General features: G+C 45.6%; 1 protein-coding gene across 1 annotated transcript in view; it reads left to right on the top strand.

Moving 5' to 3' along the window:
* The first annotated feature begins 7985 nt into the window (after nt 1-7985).
* The window catches only part of SCGN (secretagogin, EF-hand calcium binding protein), a 130106-nt gene continuing 111513 nt past the window's right edge, over nt 7986-26578 (top strand). Inside the window, exons 1-2 of the mRNA XM_075316429.1 lie at nt 7986-8121; nt 9471-9538. Coding sequence (XP_075172544.1) covers nt 8052-8121; nt 9471-9538 — 138 coding nt within the window. The 5' untranslated portion in view covers nt 7986-8051. The remainder of the gene's footprint in view (nt 8122-9470; nt 9539-26578) is intronic.

The following is a 26578-nucleotide window of genomic DNA, read 5'->3' as shown; positions in this document are numbered from 1 at the left end:
GCTACCTCCACCATATGTAACGTTGCGCCCTGCAACTGTGGGGGTTCCACTCGCTTGCAGCGGTGTGAGGTAGCTTCAGCAACACACGTACACAGTCTCTCATAGAAATTCCGGCAGTTTATTTAAAAACACTCAGCATAAACTGCCCTCAAGCATAAATAATAAGTCCATAATGGAAGTTTTAGCAACTTCCCCACTCTCTGGCTCCTGCCAGCATACAACTCTAGCCAAGGTTCCTTCCAGCACCCAGGGCCCTCTGCAGACCCCTGTCTGTCTCTCCTCCTGGAGAGATTCGGCCCTACAGCCCTGGCCTGGCTTGGCTGCACTCACCTCAGACTCAGTATCAGAGCCTTGTGTTCAGCCTCCACACAGGCTGATACACCCAGAGCTCCCGGCTCTGCTCTCACTTGTTTCCAGTCCACACACTGGACGTCTGGAGCTAGTCTCTATCTAGACTGCCCTAGACACACACTCAGAGCTCCCTGCTCTCACTTGTTTCCAGTCCACACACTGGACGTCTGGAGCTAGTCTCTATCTAGACTGCCCTAGACACACACTCAGAGCTCCCTGCTCTCACTTGTTTCCAGTCCACACACTGGACGTCTGGAGCTAGTCTCTATCTAGACTGCCCTAGACACACTCCACCTAGGTTCAGAGACAGGATTGCTTTAACCCCTGGAGCCACACCCACAGGTGGTAAGGAGTGTGTAATCAGCATCACACACCCTTCCATGGCTCTGCATGTAATGCAATCCTGTGGAACCACAGGTCCCAGCCAACTTCACATTGCAGAGCACCCATGCTTCTGCAAAACATACCGGCCCTTTGTAATACAGCCGGTTGATACGTCACAGTGTGTGTGTGTATATGATATCTCTGTAATCTCATAGGCTTTGCTGGTACTGTGATGGCAGTGTTTTATTAGCATGGATTTGCATAAAACAAAGGCAAAAACCATGCTAAAAAATGCTGCAAAAACGCCCTGTGTGAATATAGCCTAATGTAGGAAAAGTTACCCTGATTGCAGCAATGCATCACTTAGTTTACTGGGTGCAGCAGTTGTGATACAATCAAAGTTTTTAGATGTAGCATGTAGCAGAGCTCAGAGAGCTAACCCTGCCCACACCACAGCTGTCTGTGTACATTGTCTATAGTCAGTGAGTTACTTACCAGAGGAAGGGGCATGGTCAGACAACTTCTCACAAGCCCTGTAGTCCTGGCAGTGATCATCTCTTACTGATAAAACCTTGTGTGGAAACAACAGTACATAGCCTTATAAGTGACACATCTCTGAGTTCAATGTTTTATCCCCTACAGCATGTTGTCCTCAGATTACATAGCAAAAATCTGCTAACAGATTCCTTTTTAGGTGGAGTAAGGGCTTTTTGTTGCTGTTCAATAAGTGTCTATATTACTGAGCCTAATAATTTACATTTGTCATACCAGAAAAATACTTGCGAACTTAAACATCAATCTAGCCTTGGCAGTTTCTAGGTGACAGGATATAAAATGCATAAATAAATGAATAAAATAAGTGTTAGACTATACGGTGGGAGTTACAGGCAGGAAAGATAAGCACTAAGCCAAGCAAAGAAAGTGTTATATCATGCCACTATGAAAAGCCTTAAAGGGAACCTGTCAGGTCAAAAAAGCGTTCTGACCTACAAGCAGGAGCCTGTGTGAGGTATTAACCCCTTCCTACTCATACCTGTGTTGTTATATTGTGTAATATGAAAGTAATAAAATAAGTTTTATTACTTTCATATTTCCTATTTAAATGACAGGGTCTAGCTCCATGGGCGTCTCATCGCCCTGTGGGCATCTACATGCTTTCCATAGTATCCATGGATTTACATCAGTGATGTGACCGTCGGTACTTTAGAATCTTGCGTGCGCGCGATTACCAGTCTCGCCGTCTCATCCTGGCGCTTGCTTCTTGGCGTCTGACACGCACTATGCGTGACCGGAACCGCAGGCGTCTTCTGAGGATGCGCATTGTGTGTCAGCAGCCGAGAAGCAAGCGCCAGGATGAGACAGCGAGAATGGTAAGCACGCACGCGTGAGATTCTAAAGTAGCGATGGTCATGTCACTGATGTAAATCCATGGTATCACGCCCTAAGGGCAATGAGACGCCCATGGGGCTAAAGACCCTGTCATTTACATGGGTCATATGAGTGTAATAAAACGTATTTTATTACTTTCATATTACACAATATAACAACACAGGGATGCGTAGGGAGGGGTAAGCAGCTCACACAGGCTCCTGCTTGTAGGTCAGAACGCATAACCTGACAGGTTCCGTTTAAGTATAATAGAAAAATATTGTCTTTGTGTAATATTTATTGCTTTGTACCGAGGTTTATTATATGGGGTTTTTATAATCTGACATAACTGTGTGGGCACATCTCATTTATGATTGGCTAATTGCCACACTTATTGCCTATATACACTTAGGCGGGCTTTGCACGTTGCGACATTGGTAACAATGTGTTACCGATGCTGCAGCGATAGTCCCGCCCTCGTCGCACGTGCGATATCTAGTAAAAGCTGCCGTAGCGATTATTATCGCTACGGCAGCTTCACATGCACATACCTGCCGTGCGACGTCCCTCTGGCCGGCGACCCGCCTCCTTCCTTAGGGGGGCGGGTCGTGCGGCGTCACAGCGACGTCACACGGCAGGCGGCCAATTGAAGCGGAGGGGCGGAGATGAGCAGGATGTAAACATCCCGCCCACCTCCGTCCTTCTCATTGCAGCCGGGAGGCAGGTAAGGTGATGTTCCTCGCTCCTGCGGCTTCACACACAGCGATGTATGCTGCCGCAGGAGCGAGGAACAACATCGTACCTGTCGCACCATCGGCATTATGGAAATGTCGGAGGCTGCAGCGATGATACGATAACGACGCTTTTGCGCTCGTTCATTGTATCAAAAAGGTTTTACACGTTGCGATATCGACTGCGACGCCGGATGTGCGTCACTTTCGATTTGACCCCATCGACATCGCACGTGCAATGTCGCAACGTGCAAAGCCGCCCTTAGTCTGGTTCAGTAGGCTACACAATCATGGGGAAGACTGCTGATTTGACAGATGTCCAGAAGGCAGTCATTGACACACTCCACAAGGAGAGTGAGCCACAAAAGGTCATTGCTAAAGAAACTGGCTGTTCATAGAGTGCTGTATCCAAGCATATTAATGGAGAGATAAGTGGAAGGAAAAAGTGTGGTAGAAAAAGGTGCATATGCAACCAGGATAACCACATCCTTGATAGGATTGTTAAGGAAAGGCTCATATTCCAGCAGTACTTAGTACTTTTGGCAGTGTGGACAGGTGCCAATACCTGGTTGGTTTACTAACCACAGTATCACTGTGCTTGATTGGCCAGCAAACTCACCTGACCTAAACCCAATTGAGAATCTATGGGGTATCAACAAGAGGAAGATGAGAGACACCAGATCCAATAATGCAGACGTGCCGAAGGCTGCTATCAAAGCAACCTGGGCTTCCATAACACCTCAGCAGTGCCTCAAGCTGATCGCCTCCATGCCACGCCACACTGATGCAGTAATTCATGCAAAAGGAGCCCCGACCAAGTATTGAGGACATTTACTGTACATACTTTTCAGTAGGACAACATTTCTGAGTGTAAAATCATTTTTTCAGTTGGTCTTATATAGTATTCTAATTTTCTGAGATAATGACTTTTGGGTTTTCATTGGCTGTAAGCCATAATCATTAACATTAACAGAAATAAACGCTTGAAATAGAGAATTCTGTAATGATTCTATATAATATATGCGTTTCCCTTTTTGTATTGAATTACTGAAATAAAGTAACTTTTTGAGGATATTCTAATTTATTGAGATGCACTTGTATGGTCGTATCTGTATGTTTTTATGTGTCACGCTACGAGGATGGCAAGCACATTGAAACCAAAAAGGAGTCTGATGCACAATGAAAAAACAGCAAAACAGCACAAACGGGAGACACAATACAACATAGGTCCCTGTCGCTAGGGAGAGGGGTGAGTGGGCACCTTCTGAACTCACCTCAAACTGACTCCTGAGCTCCCTAACATCTCTATATAGGTTCTTTCAACCTGTCAGCAAGCAGGATATCTTGGGCCCTTAGCTGGCCCTAAACTCACTCTGTCTAGAGAGTAGGCCGACAAGTTCATTAGACTCGCCACTACAATACAGAAACACAAAGGAAGGAAAAGAAACAGAGAAAATACTACACCACAAAAGGATAAAGTCCGCCTTCTGGAATGCTACAACTCAGCTCCTTCCACCAAGGGGGCCAGTATACAACTTGATTTGTATCAACAGCAGAGATTGCTGGGTAACACCTCTATTTAAACCAGAAGGGCATAACTACAAAGTAATTGCAGCTGAAGCACTTGGCTAGAGACTTCTGGAGAAGCTGCCAGCAGCAAAACTGACATTAACCGTTTAGGTACTAAAGGAAACAAAACCACATCTAAATGTGGATAACCTGAAGAAGATGAGAGGCTGCAGTCCGAAAGCTGTCACTAGACTTCAAAAAACAGGTAGACGACTGTGACATTATGTCAGCTTGAAAAAGACTGCATAGGTTGACATGTTGCTGTTTTACTTATATAGAGAAATAAAGATTAGTTCATTTTTGTTACATCCTGGTTAGTGTTGTCTCAAATTTATATATATATATATATATTATAGCTTTATCAAGTGAATTTGGACTTTGTCGCTCCTAAAGAACTAAAGGTACCGTCACACTAAGCAACATCGCTAGCAACATCGCTGCTGAGGCACAACTTGCTAGCGATGTTGCTTAGTATGACATCCAGCAACAACCTGGCCCCTGCTGTGAGGTCGCTGGTTGTTGCTGAATGTCCTGGACCATTTTTTAGTTGTTGCTCTCCTGGTGTGAAGCACACATCGCTGTGTGTGACAGCGAGAGAGCAACAACTGAATGTGCAGGCAGCAGGAGCCGGCTTCTGCGGACGCTGGTAACCATGGTAAACAGCGGGTAACCAAGAAGCCCTTCCCTTGGTTACCCGATATTTACCTTCGTTACCAGTGTCCGCCGCTCTCAGCTGTCAGTGCCGGCTCCCTGTTATTTGCACACGTAGCCGGAGCACACATCGGGTAATTATCGGCTATGTGTGCAGGGAACAGGGAGCCGGCACTGGCAGTGTGAGAGCAGCGGACGCTGGAAACGAAGGTAAATATCGGGTAACCAAGGGAAGGGCTTTTGGGTTACCCGATGTTTACCGTGGTTACCAGCGTCCGCAGAAGCCGGCTCCCTGCTGCCTGCACATGTAGCAGAGTACACATTGGGTAATTAACCCGATGTGTACTGTGGCTAGGTGTGCAGGGAGCCAGCGCTAAGCGATGTGCACTGGTAACCAAGGTAAATATCGGGTTGCTTCCACGTGTAGCGACGCTCCAGCGATACCTGCCAGGTCAGGTTGCTGGTGGGATCGCTGGAGCGTCGCTTAGTGTGACATCTCACCAGCGAACCTCTAGCAACTTATCAGCAATCCCTATCAGGTTGTATCGTTGTTGGGATCGCTGGTAAGTTGTTTAGTGTGACTGGGCCTTAAGTGTGCTGTGAAAAACATTTATTTTGTTTGTTGTATCTATCCAAGGTCACATAGATCTAACTGCTGGCAATTACTATGCAGGAGGAAAAGAGCAATGGTATGTTTCATTACAAACACTGCTTTGCATCTAGCCCAAGTATCACAAAATAAGGCCCTTGTACTCAGGATAGATGGAGAGTACTGTATGTGGTAAGTGCTGATTGCACACTATGTCTCATCTCACAGCAAAACACGCTGTGAGATGAGCGCTGTAATGTGTCACACACTTTTCCAGGTACTGGCGCATTTTTCTTCGATACCTGGAAGAGATGCAGAAAGTGTTTTGTGACAAAAGCTGCTCAAACACCTACAGCTCTCATCTCACAACATGTCATGCTGAGATGTAGTGTGCAATCAGTGCTTGTCACATACAGCACTCCGCATCTATCCTGGATGCAATGGCATTATCCTCTAGTGCCTGGGATAGATGTGGAGTGGTGTTTGTAGTGACACACAGCTGGGCTCTCCTCCCCCTGCACAGTAATCGCCAGCAGTTAGATTTGTGTAACCTGGTTAGACATGAGTCTTACCATATCACACAAAGAAAGACGGTTCTGACGTACTCTGGGGGATACTCTTTTATTCCCCCTGCTGATCATTGGGTAACCTCATGCATGGAAAAAGTACATGCCCCAGAGAAGAATTTCTGAAAACACAGAAATCATCATATAAACTTTACTGGCTATTATCTCCGCATTGGAGATGAGAAATAAAAAATATATAGTTTATTCAGAACTTCCATCACTTTATCATAATGTGTCCAGAATAGCACAAACAATGCGGAGAAAGGTCCTTTAAACTGTGTTTTTATTCAAATTGTAAAACCAGATTAGTTACAGCCCATCTAGTGCATATTCAGTAGATCCCAATGGTTTTCTGTTGACTGTAACGTTTATCAGAGTAGAGCCCTGCTCAATGTACAGGGGCTGGACAAAATAATAGAAACACCTGGAAACATCAACAAAAGTTAGTTTAATATGGTGTAGGTCCACCTTTTGCGGCGATTACAGCCTCAATTCTCCGGAGTATGGATTCATACAAGGTGTGAATTGTTTTCAAAGGAATTTTAGCCTATTCTGCAGTTCAAACACCCGCCAGTTCTTTGAGCGGCGATGGTGGAGGAAATCGTCGTCTAACTTGAATCTCTAAAACTGACCTTAAATGCTCAATAATGTTGAGGTCTGGGGATTGTGGGGGCCAGATGAGATGCTCAACTTCATTAGAATGTTCCTCGTGCCATGCTTTAACAATTCTAGCTGTATGAATTGGTGCATTATCATCCTGAAAGATGGCGTGCCCGTCTGGGAACAGTACTTGAACCATGGGATGCACTTGGTCGCCCAAAATGCCCTAATAATCTCTGCTGTTAATTCTTCCATGAAGGGATATCATTGGCCCAGTGGATCTCCATGAAATAGCACCCCAGATCATCACAGAACCTCTGCCATGTTTTACGGTTGGGAGAAGGCAGTCTGGGTGGAATGCTTCTTTCAGCTGTCTCCAAACATACACTCGGCCAGAGGTTGGAAAAAAGGTAAACGATGATTCGTCTGAGAATATCACATGTTTCCACTGCTCGAGGGACCAATTCTGGAGGTTTCTACCCCACTCTAAACGCTTGGACACATTTGTCATTGAGAGCAGCGGTTTTCTAATTGCAGCTCTTCCGTGGAATCCAGATTTGTGCAGCATCCGACGAACAGTTTTCGTGGAAACTGGGTTCTGTAGGCGTTCATTGAGCTCAGCAGTGATTTTCGGAGCTGTGGTCTTGCGATGCTCTCTCACAATTCGCTTTAGAGTCCGACGGTCTCTTTGTCAACTTCGACTTTCGTCCGGACCTGGGCTTTGCTGCAGACGTTTTTCCTTCTCTTTCAAACGCAGTCATTACTTTGGAGACAGTACCTCTTGACACGCCAAGCATTCGGGCACTTTCTGCTACACTAGCGCTTGCCATACGAGCACCAACAATTTGGCCTCTTTGAAAATCCGAGAGGTCTGCCATTGATATCAGGTTTTCATCAATGTTCTTACAATTCTGCAGAACAAACAGTTAATTTACATACACATATCACATAAAACAATCAACTACAAAACATTACCATATGTCACGGTTTGCATGTTTATAACATGTTCGAAGATTATGATGCCAAAACGTTAGGTGTTTCCATTATTTTGTCCAACCCCTGTACCTGATATAGGCAGCCAGTCTGTTATATGACATATGGCAGTGACACAAGGCAGAACAATAGTCCTCCTGATAAGGCTTGCTGGACTTTACCCTTCAGCATATGCCATAGTTACTGCCTCCTGCGAGCAACAAGTGATCGGAGGGAGGAGATGGAGAGAACTATAAATAGAGCTGGAGCTAAAGTAAAGGTTCAATCCCCGCACTCAGCCCTGATCAGCACTGCCCTCACATCAGCACCATGGACAGCGGATTCCTGAAGCTGGACGCCGCACAGTTCCTGGACATTTGGCAGCGCTTCGACTCTGATGGTGAGAAGAAGAGGGACCTTGTATCAGTGTAATGTGCCCATAGAGCAGAAAGGTAGATGGGGAATACTATGTACAGACTACAAAGAGAGTACATATCTCTGTATAAGACGTATGATAGATGAATAGATAAAGGGATAGAGGGATAGATAGATAGATAGTTTAGATAGATAGATAATGGATAGGTATCTAGATAGATAGATAGGTAGATAGATAGATAGATAGATAGATGGATAGAGGGATAGATGGATAGATAGATAATAGATAGATAGTTTAGATAGATAGATATCTAGATAGAGGGATAGATAGATAGACAGAGAAATAGATAATAGATAGAGGGATAGATAGATAAATATATAGATTGATGCAAGATGAATGGATGGCTAGATAAACGATAGATAAAAAATAGATAATAGATGATAGATAGATAGATTAGACAGCTAGATAGATAGGTAATAGATAAGGATATTTGATAGATATGTAGATAGGTATGTGATTGGTAGATAGATGAATATGTAGATAGATACGTAGATCAATAGATAGAGAAATAGATAAATATATAAGTGATAGATATCAGAAAAATATGTAGATTTATATGTGATAGAAAGATAGATAATGAATTGATATATTAGAAAGAGTTAATTATAGAGTGATACATGATAGATCTTACAGTGAGATATATGTGTAGATACATAGAGATATATAGATGATAGCTGAATAGATAGATGGATAGATAGATAATATATAGATAGATAATTGATAGATAATTGATAGAAAGATAATATGTAAATATATAATTCATAATTGATAGATAATAGAGAGATAGATAGAGAAATAGATAAATAATTGATAGATCAATAGATAAATGATAGAAAAATAGATAGACAGATAGATAGATAGATGGATGGATAGATAGAGAGTCTGGACTTAACAAATACTTCAATTTGGGAACATACAGCAGATTCTGCGCTCACTGGTGGCTGTAATATCCTATATTTTCTCTGTGTTTTCTTCATTAAAGTGGCTTTGACATTTCCTTCGCAGGCAGATAAGGAAATCACATCTGTAACCAGATTTTTTCTTTTGCCAAAGTCATGTGTGTTCCATTTACAAGGAAATTGCTTTCAGATTCATGGTATTGATAGGATACAGGGGACTATTAGCCAAATGCCAGACCTGATTTGACCCTGAAGATTTGGCCTGTAATAACCTAGACGTTTTTATACAGCAAATCTACAATTAGTTACAATCTGTACCTGACTTCAGCTTTCTGGTGTAAAATAGGCTGTTAGGAGCTGAGAACAACTCTGAAGAGCTGAGATGTTTATTAAATATATTATCTTCACATTTAGATAATGGCTATATTGAGGGTAAGGAACTCGATGACTTCTTTTGCCATCTTCTCAAGAAATTGGGAACAGTGAGTAAATATTTTTATTCTTACGATAAAGTGTTGTGAATAGTTGTTACATGCCTTAGTCTTCTATTATTCTATGTACAGCTCCTGTATGTCTATGTAGCACTATGGCTTCTACACTAATATGTGGTGCACCCCACACACTATATTATCTGTATAAGCTTATTAAAATTATCATTGTGCAAATATGTCCTTAATTTTGAATAATATTTCTTTCCTGTTAATTATAATGCTTGAACATCTGTTATCATACTCATTAGCCCGTAATCTAATTTCCCTATTTCAGTCATTCGTGCACACTAGGATATTATTCCTTATTATTCCCACACTTTCTTTTTGATAATATACAACTGTGAGGCAAACCCTGGGATATGAAGATGAATTATGACTTCCAGTCATAATCGCTCTCATCACTCCATGGCAGTGCCCCCTCCCTTCTTGTTCTCAGATGTCCAGCATCTGTGAAGGTGTCACATCCTAGCAACACATCCCATGGCCATCTCCTGTGATATGGAGATTAGGTGATGTGGGAACAATGGACACAGGATGACTCCCTGCCGTGACCCTGTAGTAGGGGCTGCTATCTAGTTAGCAAGCTTGGAAGTATCCAGACAGGACGACTCCAGTAAAAAATGGTTCATATCTCGCAAGCCATATTTCCGATAAATATGGCAACCATAAAAATGGTGTCTCCGCATGCGGACGATGCTGGCACACCCTTTTTATGGGAGCAGGACCTGGGGAAATACCCCAGGCGTGATATTAGCCAATGGGGAACTAGTAGACAAGTCATGAGTCCTCTCGTTCTGTAGCTAAATTCATAGCTGTCACAATGAGAGCGTCGGCGTCCGCCTACGACGCTCCCAGGCCAAGTTATGGCCATATTCCATGTTGTGGATTTTGTCCATAACTCCAGCCAGGGGTGGAGCAGTGCTCCCTCTGAGGTCACTAAGGTAGGAGGGGACCTGGATTTGCCCAGGTTGATAACCCTACTTCGGCCATTTTCCAGTGTTCTTTTGCTCGGGGGCCTGGTTGGGAAAGACCTGTGAGGGAGTTCCTGGAAACCTGGTCTACAGCGCCCCCCTGTGGCCAGACGCACAAGGTAACTGCTGGAACTGTGTATGCCTGTTTGTAACCCATGCTTTGATTGTAACTGTACTCTGACCTATGTATATTCTGTAGATCTCCTATTGTATATATTGTAGTTTCTAGTGTGGCTTTAGGCCGATTAAATTATATAATTAATCTTGGGCTGTTCTGTTATCTCGATCTTGAATCCCACGTCTGTGTGTTCGGCTAATAGTTACCGTGAAGCGGTTGGTGGCAGCGAGTTGTGCCAAGGATTATTGTGGGGAGGCCAGTGAGATTCGGGGAGGTTTTATATATTCCGCCCGCGGAGGTCGGGGGAATATATACCCTACTCTCACCGGGGACCCTTCAATAATCGGCATAAGTAGTATAGCGGCCTCCTTGCTTATTGTCGGGCAATTCCATAATTGGCCTGACTATAAGAGGGGCGCTAGAGAGCGCGTCACGTGCTCTGTCTGTCGGTCGGGAGGTATAAAGGAGGGGTGACCCCCACTTGTTACCCCCCGATTGTGACGTACTGGTAGCCAGCGCGGGGGATTTCTGAGTGACCCCCCCGGTGGTTCGTGACATATTGGTGGCATAGCGGTGGGATCGAGATAATAGTGTGTGTGAGTGTGAGACCCATACTCCCAGACACTAAAGACTGCCTGCAGCAGCTGTGGCTGCTGGGGTCTTCAGACTAGCTCAACACTAGAGTGTCAGAGTGCAGATACTGTAAGGTGTGTGGAGGCATCAGGTGTCAGTTCTGTGTCAGTGACCAAAAGTCTGCAAGAATGGCTGATGGCACCAGGAGCAGAGCTAGGCAACTGGCCAATGCTAAAGCAGGAGCCGAAGAGAGGGAGGACGGTGCTGTGGACAGTAATGAGGAGGTTGCCCACGAGTCCTCCAGGAGCTCGACGCCAGAAAACCGTTCTGCAGAGGACAGCGCACAACCTGGCAATTATGGACAAGATGAGGAGCAGCTCACCCAAGGGTCCTCAACGAGCCAGATGCCAGCCCTCCGCTCTGCAATGGACAGTGAATCACCTGGCTCTGCAGCGTGCCGCAGATCACCACTTGCCAATCCCTCCGGCCTGAGAGGTGCAGAGGCTCTCCTTCAAGCTGCCTTGGCCAGGCTTATGGCTGGAGACCGGGATACCTACGAGATACTCATGGCCGAGCGTGAGCGGCAGGCAGCGCGTGAAGAGCGACAGCAACAGGCAGAGCGTGACCACCAGCTGCAGCTAGCTCAGCTCCGACCCTCATCAGCCACACGTGACCTTCAAGACACCAAACTTCCAAAGGTCCGTGTTGAGGACTTTCCCGTGCTGGAGAAGGATGGAGACTTGGACTCTTTCCTGACTGCTTTTGAACGGACTTGCTTGCAGCACCATCTGGACAAGGATCAGTGGGCCAAATACCTGACCCCCCGTCTAAGGGGTAAGGCCCTGTATATCCTTGGGGACTTGCCTGCTGAGGCAGATCAGGGCTACGACACCATCAAGCGGGCCCTGATCCAACAGTACAACCTCACTCCAGAGTCCTACCGCAAGAAGTTCCGGACCCTGCAAAAGGGACCAAAGGACTCCTGGGCTGACCACCGGCGGGCACTTGCCCGAGCTGCCGACCACTGGACCCAAGGCCTGCAGCTTTCCACCGGACCGGAGATCCTGGACTTGTTCATCACGGAGCAACTCTTGTGGAACTGCCCTGAGGATCTCCGCCAGTTCATCCGAGACCAGAAGCCAAAGGGGTCCACGGCTACAGCTGCCCTGGCCGATGACTACACCAACAATCGGGCTCCTGAGGCCAGGAGAGCAGCCACCAGCAGCACCTGGAGAGGGGGTAAGATGAATTCTATGACTGCCCCACCTGCCCCTAGACTGCAGGGGGTGTCCCCCTCAACTCCCCTCTCCAGGCCCGTGGCAGAACCAAGACGGTGCCACCAGTGCAACCTACCTGGACACTTCAAGGCCATGTGCCCTCAGCGTCCCAAGGCCCCGGCTCCGTCCCCGTCCCAAGGGCCGCCCAAGGTGTATTGTGTGGGTGGGGGTGGTGGTAGGTCCCTGGACAGCTTCCAACCTGTCACCGTCGGCCGGTCTGTGACCATAGGATTGCGAGACAGCGCCTCGGAGGTGACTCTGGTGCGGCCTGGGATGGTGTCCCCCCAAGACTTGATCCCTGGAAAAACCCTCGCTGTCTCCGGGATTGGAGGCATTGACCCGGCGCTGCCTGTTGCTGACATTTATGTGGACTGGGGCGCAGGGCGAGGGGTGAGGGAGGTGGGGGTAACTGATCGGATCCCTGCAAACGTGCTACTTGGGACAGATTTGGGGCAGATAACCTCCCAGTTTGGGCCCCCCCCAAGGGCTGAACCTTCAGCCCGTACTGACATGACTCCTAACAATGTTAATGTGTTATCTATGAATGATGTAAGGGAGGAGGGAGTGAACTCTGATATTTCTGCTTGCATAGACACCATAGACACACACTCAGCTGCAGCTGTGACAGGGGAGGGGGTCAGAGAAAGGTGTGACAATGCCTCTACAAGTAACCAGCCAGTGAGCTGGGATCTGTTGCCCTCTGCAGGGATAAGCAGAGAGCAGGGTGCTGCAGGGGGAGGACCAGTGTGTGGGGTGGGGGCTACCACAGCAAATGTGGGGTCCCCAGAGATTTCACAGCGGGGTTCTGTTGCTGCAGGGGGGGAACAGGCAGGTGAGATTGGGGCCGGTCCAGGAGCGGAAGTGCTCCCAGGTAAGATCTCGGTGCAGGGTTCCCCCACAACCGGGGTGTCAGGAAGCCAGGTAGGTCTGCCTGAACCGGCGACTTGGTCAGGAACGGAGGAGGAGCAGGCACGACCCACGGTCGCAGCGGCTGTGGCCGCTGTCACCCGCAGTGGGAGTGCTGGAAGCCAAGGGGCCTCCCGGAGGTCCGATAGCTCTTCCCCTTCTGACCAAGTGGCAGCCGAGTCAGGTGGAGGCCAGGACACAGGTCCCGGGGTACTGACTGAAGATTTGACAGTCTCGTCGATTCTGGCCACATCTAGTCAGGGGTTTCAGGCAGCGTTAGAAGCTGACGACAGCCTGAAAGCTCTAAAGGAGCAGGCGGCACAGCCTCCCTCGGACTCGGACCCGGAGCGAGTGGTCTGGGACCAAGGACGGCTGTACCGGGCCACGGTCCAGCAGGGTTCACCGGAGGCGTGGCCCAGGGACCGACAGTTGGTGGTACCCTATCCGTTCCGGACGGAGTTGTTGCGGATCGCACATGAGATTCCGATGGCCGGACACCTAGGGATCGCTAAGACCAAGGCCAGGTTAAACCAGCATTTCTACTGGCCAAAAATGGGGGCCGATGTGGCTGCCTACTGCCGTTCGTGTGAAACCTGTCAGAGAGTGGGGAAGGCGGGGCCACACCCCAAAGCCCCACTAGTATCTCTGCCAATCATCGATGAGCCTTTCAGGAGGGTGGCTGTGGATCTGGTCGGCCCGCTGGCCATCCCCAGCAGCTCCGGGAAACGCTTCATACTGACGGTAGTGGACTATGCCACCCGGTACCCAGAAGCAGTGGCCTTGTCGTCCATTCGGGCTGACAAGGTGGCCACCGCATTGCTGGAGATTTTCTCCCGAGTGGGTTTTCCCCAGGAAATGCTCACTGACCGGGGGACCCAATTCATGTCCCAGCTGATGGAGGCCCTCTGTAAGCAGGTCCAGGTGCGACATCTGGTGGCCAGCCCGTACCATCCACAGACTAATGGCCTGTGCGAGCGGTTTAATGGCACCTTAAAGCAGATGCTTAAGATGTTGGTCGACTCCCATGGGCGTGACTGGGAGCGGTATCTCCCACACCTGTTATTTGCTTACCGGGAGGTTCCACAGGCCTCAACAGGATTCTCACCGTTTGAGCTCCTGTACGGGCGACGTGTGCGGGGCCCCCTGGCTCTGGTGAAAGAGGCTTGGGAAGGGGATTTGGCCACCCCTGGAGTGTCGGTTATCGAGTATGTCATGCGCTTCCGGGACAAAATGCAGGCCTTGACGCAACTGGTACACGACAATATGGCTCAAGCCCAGGCCGATCAGAAGCGTTGGTACGACCAGAACGCTTGTGAGAGGACCTACCAAGTGGGTCAAAAGGTGTGGGTACTGGTCCCCGTACCACAGGACAAGCTTCAGGCAGCCTGGGAAGGCCCATACCTCGTGTACCAGCAGCTCAACCCTGTGACGTACCTGGTCACCCTGGACCCTGCCCGTGGAAGGCGGAAGCCCTTCCATGTGAACATGATGAAGGCACATCATGAGCGGGAGGCATGTGCGCTCCCCGTGTGCAACCTGCCCGAGGAGGGAGAAGCGGAAACCCTCTTGGATATGCTAGCCCAGGTTAGGGCAGGCGGATCCATTGAGGATGTGGAGGTTGGCCACCAGCTCTTGGAGGACCAACGGTCCCAGCTGTGGGCCACCCTACACCCCTTCCGGGGGTTGTTTACCAACCAGCCCGAAAGGACTAACTTGGCTGTCCATCACGTGGACACTGGGGATCATCCCCCGATCCGGCGTTCAGCATATCGGGTCTCCCTGGAGGTGCAGCAACACATGCGCCAGGAGATTGACGAGATGCTGAAGCTGGGGGTGATCCAGGCATCCAACAGCGCTTGGGCCTCGCCTGTAGTCCTCGTCCCTAAGAAGGACCGAACCCCTCGGTTCTGCGTGGACTACAGGGGGCTCAATGCTGTCACGGTCGCCGATGCGTACCCAATGCCACGCATCGATGACCTGCTCGATCAGTTGGCCGGGGCTCAGTACCTGACCATCATGGATCTGAGCCGGGGATATTGGCAGATCCCCCTGACTCGCAAGGCCAGGGAACGCTCTGCCTTTATTACCCCATTTGGACTGTACGAGTCCACGGTGATGCCATTCGGGATGAGGAATGCCCCTGCCACTTTCCAGCGGATGGTCAACACCCTGCTCAAGGGACTTGAAGGGTACGCGGCCGAGTACCTGGATGACATTGCCGTCTTCAGTCCCACCTGGGAGGACCACCTAGAGCATCTAGCACAGGTGCTCAGGCGGATCCACCAGGCAGGTTTGACCATCAAGCCGGGAAAGTGTCAGCTGGCCATGAGCGAGGTCCAGTACCTCGGTCACCGGGTAGGCGGGAGAACACTGAAGCCCGAGCCTGAGAAAGTGGAAGCCATCGCATCCTGGCCCACCCCCAGGACCAAGAAGCAGGTGATGTCCTTCTTGGGGACCGCTGGGTACTATAGGAGGTTTGTTCCATGCTATAGTAGCCTGGCAAAGCCCTTGACGGACCTCACCAAGAAGAAGCTGCCCTCTGCAGTCGATTGGACAATGGACTGCGAGACAGCCTTCCGGGCCCTAAAGGACGCCCTGTCCAGCCCGCCCGTGCTACAGGCAGCCGACTTCACGCGGCCGTTTGTAGTACAGACCGACGCCAGTGACTTCGGCCTCGGTGCGGTGCTCAGCCAGGTGGACTCTGCGAGCCAAGAGCACCCAGTCTTGTACCTGAGCAGGAAGCTGTTACCACGGGAAGTGGCCTATTCCACGATGGAAAAGGAGTGCCTGGCCATAGTGTGGGCCCTGCAGCGTCTGCAACCCTATCTATACGGGCGCCACTTCATCGTGGAGACGGACCACAATCCCCTCAGCTGGTTACACACTGTCTCTGGGACGAATGGGCGATTGTTGCGATGGAGCCTTGCGCTCCAGCAATACAACTTCACCATTCGCCACAAAAGGGGCCGGGACCACGGTAACGCAGACGGGCTGTCCCGACAAGGAGAGGTCGCGGACGGGCGCACGGGGGAACACCGGAGTGTGCTGCCCCCTAGCGCCCTCAAAAGGGGGGAGGTGTGAGGCAAACCCTGGGATATGAAGATGAATTATGACTTCCAGTCATAATCGCTCTCATCACTCCATGGCAGTGCCCCCTCCCTTCTTGTTCTCAGATGTCCAGCATCTGTGAAGGTGTCACATCCTAGCAACACATCCCATGGCCATCTCCTGTGATATGGAGATTAGGTGATGTGGGAACAATGGACACAGGATGACTCCCTGCCGTGACCCTGTAGTAGGGGCTGCTATCTAGTTAGCAAGCTTGGAAGTATCCAGACAGGACGACTCCAGTAAAAAATGGTTCATATCTCGCAAGCCATATTTCCGATAAATATGGCAACCATAAAAATGGTGTCTCCGCATGCGGACGATGCTGGCACACCCTTTTTATGGGAGCAGGACCTGGGGAAATACCCCAGACGTGATATCAGCCAATGGGGAACTAGTAGACAAGTCATGAGTCCTCTCGTTCTGTAGCTAAATTCATAGCTGTCACAATGAGAGCGTCGGCGTCCGCCTACGACGCTCCCAGGCCAAGTTATGGCCATATTCCATGTTGTGGATTTTGTCCATAACTCCAGCCAGGGGTGGAGCAGTGCTCCCTCTGAGGTCACTAAGGTAGGAGGGGACCTGGATTTGCCCAGGTTGATAACCCTACTTCGGCCATTTTCCAGTGTTCTTTTGCTCGGGGGCCTGGTTGGGAAAGACCTGTGAGGGAGTTCCTGGAAACCTGGTCTACAGCGCCCCCCTGTGGCCAGACGCACAAGGTAACTGCTGGAACTGTGTATGCCTGTTTGTAACCCATGCTTTGATTGTAACTGTACTCTGACCTATGTATATTCTGTAGATCTCCTATTGTATATATTGTAGTTTCTAGTGTGGCTTTAGGCCGATTAAATTATATAATTAATCTTGGGCTGTTCTGTTATCTCGATCTTGAATCCCACGTCTGTGTGTTCGGCTAATAGTTACCGTGAAGCGGTTGGTGGCAGCGAGTTGTGCCAAGGATTATTGTGGGGAGGCCAGTGAGATTCGGGGAGGTTTTATATATTCCGCCCGCGGAGGTCGGGGGAATATATACCCTACTCTCACCGGGGACCCTTCAATAATCGGCATAAGTAGTATAGCGGCCTCCTTGCTTATTGTCGGGCAATTCCATAATTGGCCTGACTATAAGAGGGGCGCTAGAGAGCGCGTCACGTGCTCTGTCTGTCGGTCGGGAGGTATAAAGGAGGGGTGACCCCCACTTGTTACCCCCCGATTGTGACGTACTGGTAGCCAGCGCGGGGGATTTCTGAGTGACCCCCCCGGTGGTTCGTGACAACAACTAATCACTTGTTCTCAAATCTCAACACAAAAAAGTTAGATACTGTGACTTTTGCCATCCTCATGCCATTTTCTCTTAGTTCCAACAAAGTGGGCGAAGCTGGGGTGGGACAAGGGTGTTTTGCAACCATCATTTGTTAAATTCATGAAGAGCGGCGCCATTCTCCATAGTATCCCTACAAGCATAGTGTGACACAAGAGTGGCTCCAGCAAAATTCCCCAACTATGATTCCCTCACACAGAATAATGACCCCCACAGTAACCCAGCAAAGGAGGATGCCCCAATACATTATGATGTCTTTTCCGTTTCCTCACACTGGCCCCACACAGTTCATATGGTGCCTCAACAGTGAGCTCATCCATAGTATGATGTCCCCAGACACCCCCACCCAGTTTTATGTCCTTAAAGCTCCCCCAACAGACCTATACACATTATGATGGCCTTTACAGCTTCCTTATACACAGTATACACACACATTATGATGCCTTCACATCCTGTATTCACTGTTTCATTAATCCAGATAATACGCTATACACATTTTGATGCTTTTACAGCCCACCAAACAGTATGATGACCCCCACAACTCCTCTTTACACAGTGTAATGCTCTTACAGCTCCCCTATACACATTATGAGATCCTTACAGCTCTCCTATACACAATATCATGCCCATATAGCTTGACTGTACACAATATGAATTCCCACAGCTCTTCTATATGATGGGTAATACCCTTACATCTTTCTTAATCACGATGTGATGTCCTCACAGATCCCCTTTACACAGTATGATGACCCCTTATACATAGTATTAGGGTCCCACAGCTCCCTATACACAGTATGAGGTCCACACAACTACTCACTTAATAATAAAATTACTCACAAAGCCTTGTTTTCCCAATGTGCTGCTTAGCGCTGTGCAGCATGTGGTTTGAGGTTCAGCAGGATCGATATAGGGATGTCATTGTGCCCACTGTGTCGAGCCTCAGACACACAGAATTAATAGTGGATCTGTGAGCCAAAGGCTCCCTTCTCCACCATTGAAACTGTACTGGTATCATAAAGATGCAGATATTGTTGAAATCCAGACACTGGGCAGGATGGGGAATCAAAGAAGACTGCTGAGCAGTGTAATCAAAGAGGGCATCTGCACGGAAATGGTGTAGACAAAATAGTGCCAGCACAGGGGTAGTAGGACAACAAAAAAAGCAAATGTGCCAAAAGCAGTAAGTTGGCAAATATATATATAGATACATATAAAGAATATACAGTAGAGCTGCATGCATCTTTGCTTTGGGTGCAGTTATGGTCATCTTCAGGCTTGTTCTATTTCCTATATAATAGATGTATAATCATGTATGCTTGTACTGCTCATGAGCGTGCACCAGTTTTTTGATTTGTTTCATTCGTTTTCATTGTCTGCATCATTCATGGGCTGGCGCCATCTTTGCTTTGGCTGCTCAGTAATAATGCTCATATTTGGTCCTGGCATGACCTGTTTCCTTTTGTTGACATCACTTCCTGATTACAGGGAGTCCTCACAGGTGGGCACTGCTTATATAGATAGATATTTTCATTAACTCCTTCATCCCTTCGACGATTTAGTTTTTTATTTTATTTTTTTCCTCTTCTTCTTCCAAGAGCCATAACTTTTTTATTTTTCCATCAACATAGTAGTATGAGGGCTTGTTTTTGTGAGACGAGTTTTACTTTTGAAAAAAAAACATTGGTTTTACCATATAGTGGAAAACGGAAAAAAAATTCCAAGTGCGGTGAAATTGCAAAACAAAAGTGCAATTCCACATTTTATTTTAATTTAACATGTTCACTATACGGTAAAACTGGCCTGGTAGTATGATTCCCCAGGACAATACAAGTTCTTAGATATCAAATATGTATAATTTTATATTTTTTTTTGTTGTTTAATTGGTAACAGTCTCATTTTTTGGGATCTGTGGCTGCGTGATGGCTTATTTTTTGTACCCTGAGCTGACATATTTAGAAATATGATTTTGGGGTAGATGTGATGTCTTCATTGCCTCTTACTACAATGTTGTGACGGCTAAAAATGTATTCTGCAGTTTTTATTTTTTTTTTTTTTGTTACACTGTTTACCGATCAGATTAATTTATTTTAGATTGTATAAATTGGACATTACTGGACACGGTGATAACAAATGTTTATTATTATTTTATTTTTTTTTAATGTTTTATTTTCAAAGGGGGGTGATTTAAACTTGGGTTTTTTTATTTAATTCTTATTTTTAAAACCTTTTTTTTCACTTTTTATTGTTTTTACTAGTCCCCCTAGGGGACATGAAGCTGCAATCTACCAATTCCTTGTGCTGTAGAGAGCAGTCCATCAGCACTGCTCTGTATGGTAGAAATGATTGCTTCCTATGAACGCCGGCTTTCAGCCAGCATTCACAGGAAGTTTATCATGATAGACACAAGGGTCATCAGCTGACTCCTAGCTGTCATGACAACCCATCAGCGTCCCATGATCATGTCATGGGGCCACTGATAGGTGGAGGAAATGGCATGCTCACTGCTCTTTGATCTGCCCGCTGCTGTTAGAGACACATGTCAGCTGGTCAGACCAGCCGACATGCAGAGAAAGGGAGGGACACAACATTGGACATAACGTACCAGTGCGTCCAAGGCCATGAAGGTGTTAAACAATGCTTAGTTGTCCATTTTCAATTGAATTAATAATATAAAGATACAGCTCTCAAATGTATAGATACCCCTGACGAGGCTGCAATTGAGGTAGTGTAACACGTTGGGTTCTCAATCTCAGCATCCCTCTAATCTCCTGGATTTGCACTTAAGTCTCTGTTTTCTATCATGTGGTATTGTTTGCTGTTGTTAATCTCCATTCACATTGATTGTGTATATTTTCTGTAATTATGATAGAGCAAGTTGTTGTCATAACACATATAATGAGCAGGATCACTTCCATTATTATATGGGTGGGCCGTAGTGGGTTTCCCCATAATTATTATAATATGTGGACATGTTTCTGGCATGTACCGTATTTTATAAATGTTTTAAATGTATTTGTATCGCTACATATTTCAATGGATTAATTTTTTTGTAATTTACAATACCTTGGGTGCGCATAGGCTTTTTCTTTATCATACATTGTTGTTGTGCCACATTTTTTTTTTTTAGCACCCCTGTATGCATATTCTCTTGCTTTCTTTAGGATATGTAATCAATGTCGGATTGCTGGGGATCCAGCACCCCACCAATCGGCTTTTAGCAGGTCCTACAACTAGTGGATATACACACTGTGGAAAGCTGGAACAGCACAGCTCCATCCGAGAGTGATCCAAAGATAGTGTACAGAAGGCTGGTGTTCTATGATGTATGGAAACTAAAGGCCCCGTCACACACAGAGATAAATCTTTGGCAGATCTGTGGTTGCAGTGAAATCATGGACATATTGTTCCATTTGTACACAGCCACAAACCTGGCACTGATTGTCCACAATTTCACTGCAACCACAGATCTGCCAAAGATTTATCTGTGTGTGTGACAGGGCCTTTACACTGAGTGATTGGTGGTAATTAGGGATGAGCGAATCCAAGCTGTAAAGCTTCGGGTTTGCACTAAACACTGGTTGACTGGGTCTTGGACTTGAACATGGACTTTTTTTTAAAAAAAAGAAATAAAAAAAAATCTGTGTACGAATTTGGGTGCTCAAACATCGGCGTGGTCGGGTACGCTAGGGGCTTGGTCCAGTAAGAGCTGCTTGCAGTCTCTGAATGGCTGTCACTGGAGGGTAAAAAAAAAAAGTTTCGGATACTGTGTTTGAAAACAAAAAAAATCCACCCTCACTCCTCTGGAAATGCTCCATTTCTGGCTAGTTATATGTGGGTGGATAGCCAAACTGCCCAATTATTGACTTCCACTATACTCATTACTCAGGTCGAGCCTGTTAGTTTTTGACTTATACGGGGTTCGGGCTCTGGGAGTAAGTCAGGTCAAGTCTGGGTCCCAAACTGAACTTTTAACTAAAGTACAGCTGAACCGAGGGAACCCGAACTTCCACGGGTCAGCTCATCTCTAGTAGTAATGCCTGACTTCCACAATTTGATCTTGAAGATCTGTCCAAAGTATAACTCATCAATATCACAGTCTTAGACAACTCTTTTAACCAATACAAGGTGAATTTTACCACTGTCCTACTTATTAATATATACTGTATGTAAAATAAGTTCCTTGCCATTAATTGAATATATACAGTACAAATAGAAGGAAGCAAAGGCATTTTTAAATCCATTCCTCCATTCACCAATAGAGTATGATTCACAAAGAGACACTGACGCAAACCAAGCCTGCTTCAATCCCCTTTTACTGTACGTCAAGTCCTATAAATATCTATCTTCAAGGCGTCTAAAACACCGCCAGATAATAGCAGATTAAACTGCTGTAGAAAATCGTATGCAGAGAAGAATTTAAACCAGGGGATGGGAACATTTTTTCTGCCGGGTGCTAGTTGGTAATTTCTACCAACCTTCGGGGGCCGCACAAAATTATCAATGTGAAAATGAACCGGCTATATTTGGTCAAACAGTTAATTAACTCACCCCTACTGTGGTGGCTGGAGCTGCTTTTCTGTGGTGCCGCTGTGATGTTTGGTGATACTTATGTGGATTCTCACAACTGCTTTTCCAGGTTTGTCTCAGTCTGGAGCGCAGTCAACTCTTTCTGATAATAAGATTGGTAGACCATATACATCACATAAAATACTGCTGTATATAAATCACAGGAGACACATACATGACTGAAGGGGCTGTTGGCATATACATCACATAGGAGATGCTGGGACTGCTGTATATACATCACATAGGAGACACATACATCACAGAAGACACTGGGGACACATACATCACACGAGGGGCTGGGGACATGTATATGCCCTCAGCCCCTCCTGTGATGTATATGCTTCCAGCCTCTCCTGTGATGTATATGCTTCCAGCCCCTCCTGTGAGGTACATGCTCCCAGCCCCTCCTGTGATGTATACGTATGCTGGAACGGCATATACAGCAGGCCGGAGATTCCCCACCCCTGATTTAAACATATAATGTAACAGGGCACAGCAAATGAAAATGCAATTGATAGACATATTATTTATTAATACCCATGACCTGCCAGGTAGAAGGAGCAATTTTAGTGATGGCAACTCCATCCATCCACCTGTGCACATTCACCTGGTGAGAGAAATTTGCCTCTAAGGGTATGTTCACGTGGCATTATTTTGGTCAGTATTTCTCATCAGTATTCATAAACCAAAACCAGGAATTGAACAATCAGAGAAAAAGTATGATAGAAACATAATCACCACTTCTGCAGTTTTGACCCACTTGGTTTTAGCTCACAAATACTAATGTGAAATAATGACCAATAAACTGTTGTGTGAACATGGTCTTACACAAAAATATGCAAATCATACATATCCCCAAGTGCTTTAATATAAGTAATGAAAACCAATGAACAAACAAGACAAGAAGAGAGATACAGTATAAGAGCTTAAAGGGAACTTGTCATTTTTTATATTAAATTACCTCCAATGTGTTTTCAATGATGCAATGCACATTACTAACATAGTTTAAAAAAACTATTCCATGTATCAATCTTAAAAACAGGGTGGATTTGATTTAAATCTAACTGATTTAAATCACGATTTAAATCACTAGTCAGTAAGGCTTGATTTAAATCAGTGATTTAAATCAAAGTTTCTACCTAAACTAGTTCTTGCTACTTTAACATGCAAGTAGATGAAGATTTTTAGAATCACTTTTTATATTACTTTTTTCTCCCCAGTTTAATGGGTTAATCATTCATATTTGGACACCACTGTTCTGTTGTACTTAGGAAGGAGAAAAATAATCCTGACCTTAATAACAATTTAAATAGATTTATTCAACTGAAACAATAACAACATTACAGCATAAGTTATTTGCTTAAACAAACATCCATGTTTGTTAACTAATTTGGCTAAACAAAATATATATATATGTTAAGAAACTTAGACTGTCAGCCCAGCCGACACATGAAAAACTTAAATACTACTGTCCCTGCTGTCCTCTGTAGCTCACTTGTCGTCATCTTCATCATCATCATCATCATCATCTTCTTTGTTCCTATTCATAATCTGGAAAAGAAAAACAAGCTTTCCTGCTTTATTGGGTCCTAACCGATTTCTCAATTTAGAATGAATGAGTCCAAAGGAAGAGAGTATTCTTTCAACGCCTGCAGAAGAAGCTACTGCTGTTAAAAGTGAAATCATTACTTGAACAGTCTCTAAATCCAAGGGCTTAAGTGACTTCCACCAGTTTACTGGTGTGACCTTCCTTAAAATATCTTCAGCAAACATATATTTCTTGAATGGTTCCCCCTTAGCTCTGAAGTTTATTATAGTTGGCATTAAAGATGGATGATTGCTGGATACCCATGTCATAGCTAACTCCTCTTCCTCAGCACTTAGGTTTTGACCCTGATATTGGATATTGACAATATTTGCCAAAAAATGAGCTGGAGTCAGTGCTTGTCCCATTCATTTGTTTACTGCTTGTAATTTAATTCTGTCCATGTGTAGTTCTGTTTTTAAGTGTTCACTCAGTTCCTTCCAAATTTCAACAGCATCAGCAATAAAACAGCTATTTTTCTGTATTTTGTTTAAAGCTTGAGAGATGGGTTTCAGGAAGCTCAGCATATGTTCAACATTTCTCTTAAGCCCAATGTTGAGTATTTTGGCCATGACAGTGCCATCTATTTTATCTCGATTTTCTTCACAAAGTGTCATCAGAATAGGCCAGTTTTTGATATACTGCTCAAAACAGTCCACCACAGGGTTCCATCTAACATCTTGTGGGAGCGTTAGCTTGGTTCCACCCATCCTTTTCAGAGCTGCTGCAGCAAAATGATTATTACGGAAGTATTTAGCAATTTCAACAACATTAGCCTTTATTTCTGGAACACTTAAGTCTTTGGCTAAGAGGTGCAGCAAATGAGCACTGCAACCATATGTTATTAGCAGCTTTGTATTCCCTCCCTGCTCTTCTAAATCTCTTCTCATCTTGGATACGTTTGCAGCATTGTCAGTGACCAAACTGCATACTAGACATTTGAATTTTTGTTCACATGTCGTTATAGCTTTTACTGCCACTTCTTGTAAGTATTCTGCTGTGTGTGCATTTCCTGACGTATCAGTTGTTTGTGCAAGGAAGACTTTACCTTCTTCTGTTGTTATACAAGCACATACAATAGGATCATTGTGGACATTACTCCACCCATCAATACTTAGGTTAACAATTTTACCCTCCAGAGCTGTTGCACATTGCTCCATTTCTCTGTCATACACTTGATCCAGCAGTTTCCCTGCAACATCAGCTCTGCTGGGTGGACTGTATCCTGGTCTCAGTGACTGAACCATATTAATGAAATGTGGGTTCTCAGTCAGACGGAAAGAAGAGTTCGTTGCATAAATAAACTGGGCAATTTTTTCATCAATCAACTCTTTTTCTAATCTGCTAGTTCTTATCACAAACCTATCTATGGTGGTTCCAGGAGGTAAAGGTTTTTTCTTCCTTTTGGGTGATGGTGATATGTGGCTGTGGGTGTCTGATGATGATGCTGCTGCTAATGAAGCACTATCCTGGATGGATAACGCTGAAACTGTAGAACAGGATGATGGTGATCTTGGAGGTGGATAGTTTCCAGAATCCATGAATTCCCCTAAACAAAAAAAGTCAATGCTGTTATTTTATTGTTTATTATACAATTTCTGCTTATTGTACACAACACATCACTGCCCCTGCCCCAAAAGGAATATTTGTTTTTCTTCATAACTGTACCAAATGACAGTAACATGCAGTAATAATAAGAAATATAATTTTTCTCACACATGACAGTTCAGTCTTTAGAAATAGGATTCAATAAAAATGTTTACCAACCTGAAGATCCTGCCTGTTCAGAAGTGTTTCTTTGGTCACCTTCATCACCGCACTTCTCATGATGTTGCCTCATTCGCGCCACCAGGCCTTGCATCTCTTTGTTGCATCGTTTGCATTTTGCACGCATGCCTGCCTTAGCGATAGGTGAAGGAGCTTCATTAAAATATTCCCAAACTGAGTCTCTTTTACGGCCTGCTGCCATTAAAAGGAAAGAATGTAATAAACCTCAGATCGTACACACAAACAGATACAGACTTGTCTGTCTGTGGCTATGCTGCAGTATTGTGCTCAAAGTTTCACTTTCATTTTCTTGTCTGCTTGCCCTTCCTCCTCCTCACACTTAGATTCACATTCTTCTTGTGTTGTGCAGATCTATTCCACTCCAAACAATCAGAAACATATTGTCTAACTTCTTGGACTTGGCATTGAAGGGGTTGATTCTGTATTCATTAGGTTTGTAGAACAATAGGATTAAGGTCTTTTTCTCAACTCTGTTCATGTTCTAATATTTTTGCCGTGAAGAAGAGGCTGGGACCTCTGCGGAGTCAAATTCAGTTTTGAGAACTGCGTAAGTAAAGCGAGTGTCTGTGATAATATAGGAGAGAAACTGCCCACTAATCCTACAGAAACCTCTGGAAGAGCATGGCATTGTGACTGTTACACATATACAGCCTTTATTCTACTGAGTTAAACAACTCAGCTTTATCTCATGATGGAAGAACCTTTGGATGGTAAAATATTTTCCTCAAAAAGCAGTTTATTGAAAAAAATCCGATTTAAATAAAAAAAATCCGATTTAAATCAAAAAAATCCGATTTTTTTTTATTTTTTTTTTAAAA

This window comes from Anomaloglossus baeobatrachus, chromosome 6, assembly GCF_048569485.1.
Source record: "Anomaloglossus baeobatrachus isolate aAnoBae1 chromosome 6, aAnoBae1.hap1, whole genome shotgun sequence".
Classification (NCBI taxonomy): Eukaryota; Metazoa; Chordata; class Amphibia; order Anura; family Aromobatidae; genus Anomaloglossus; species Anomaloglossus baeobatrachus.
This window is presented reverse-complemented; position numbering and strand designations above follow the sequence as displayed.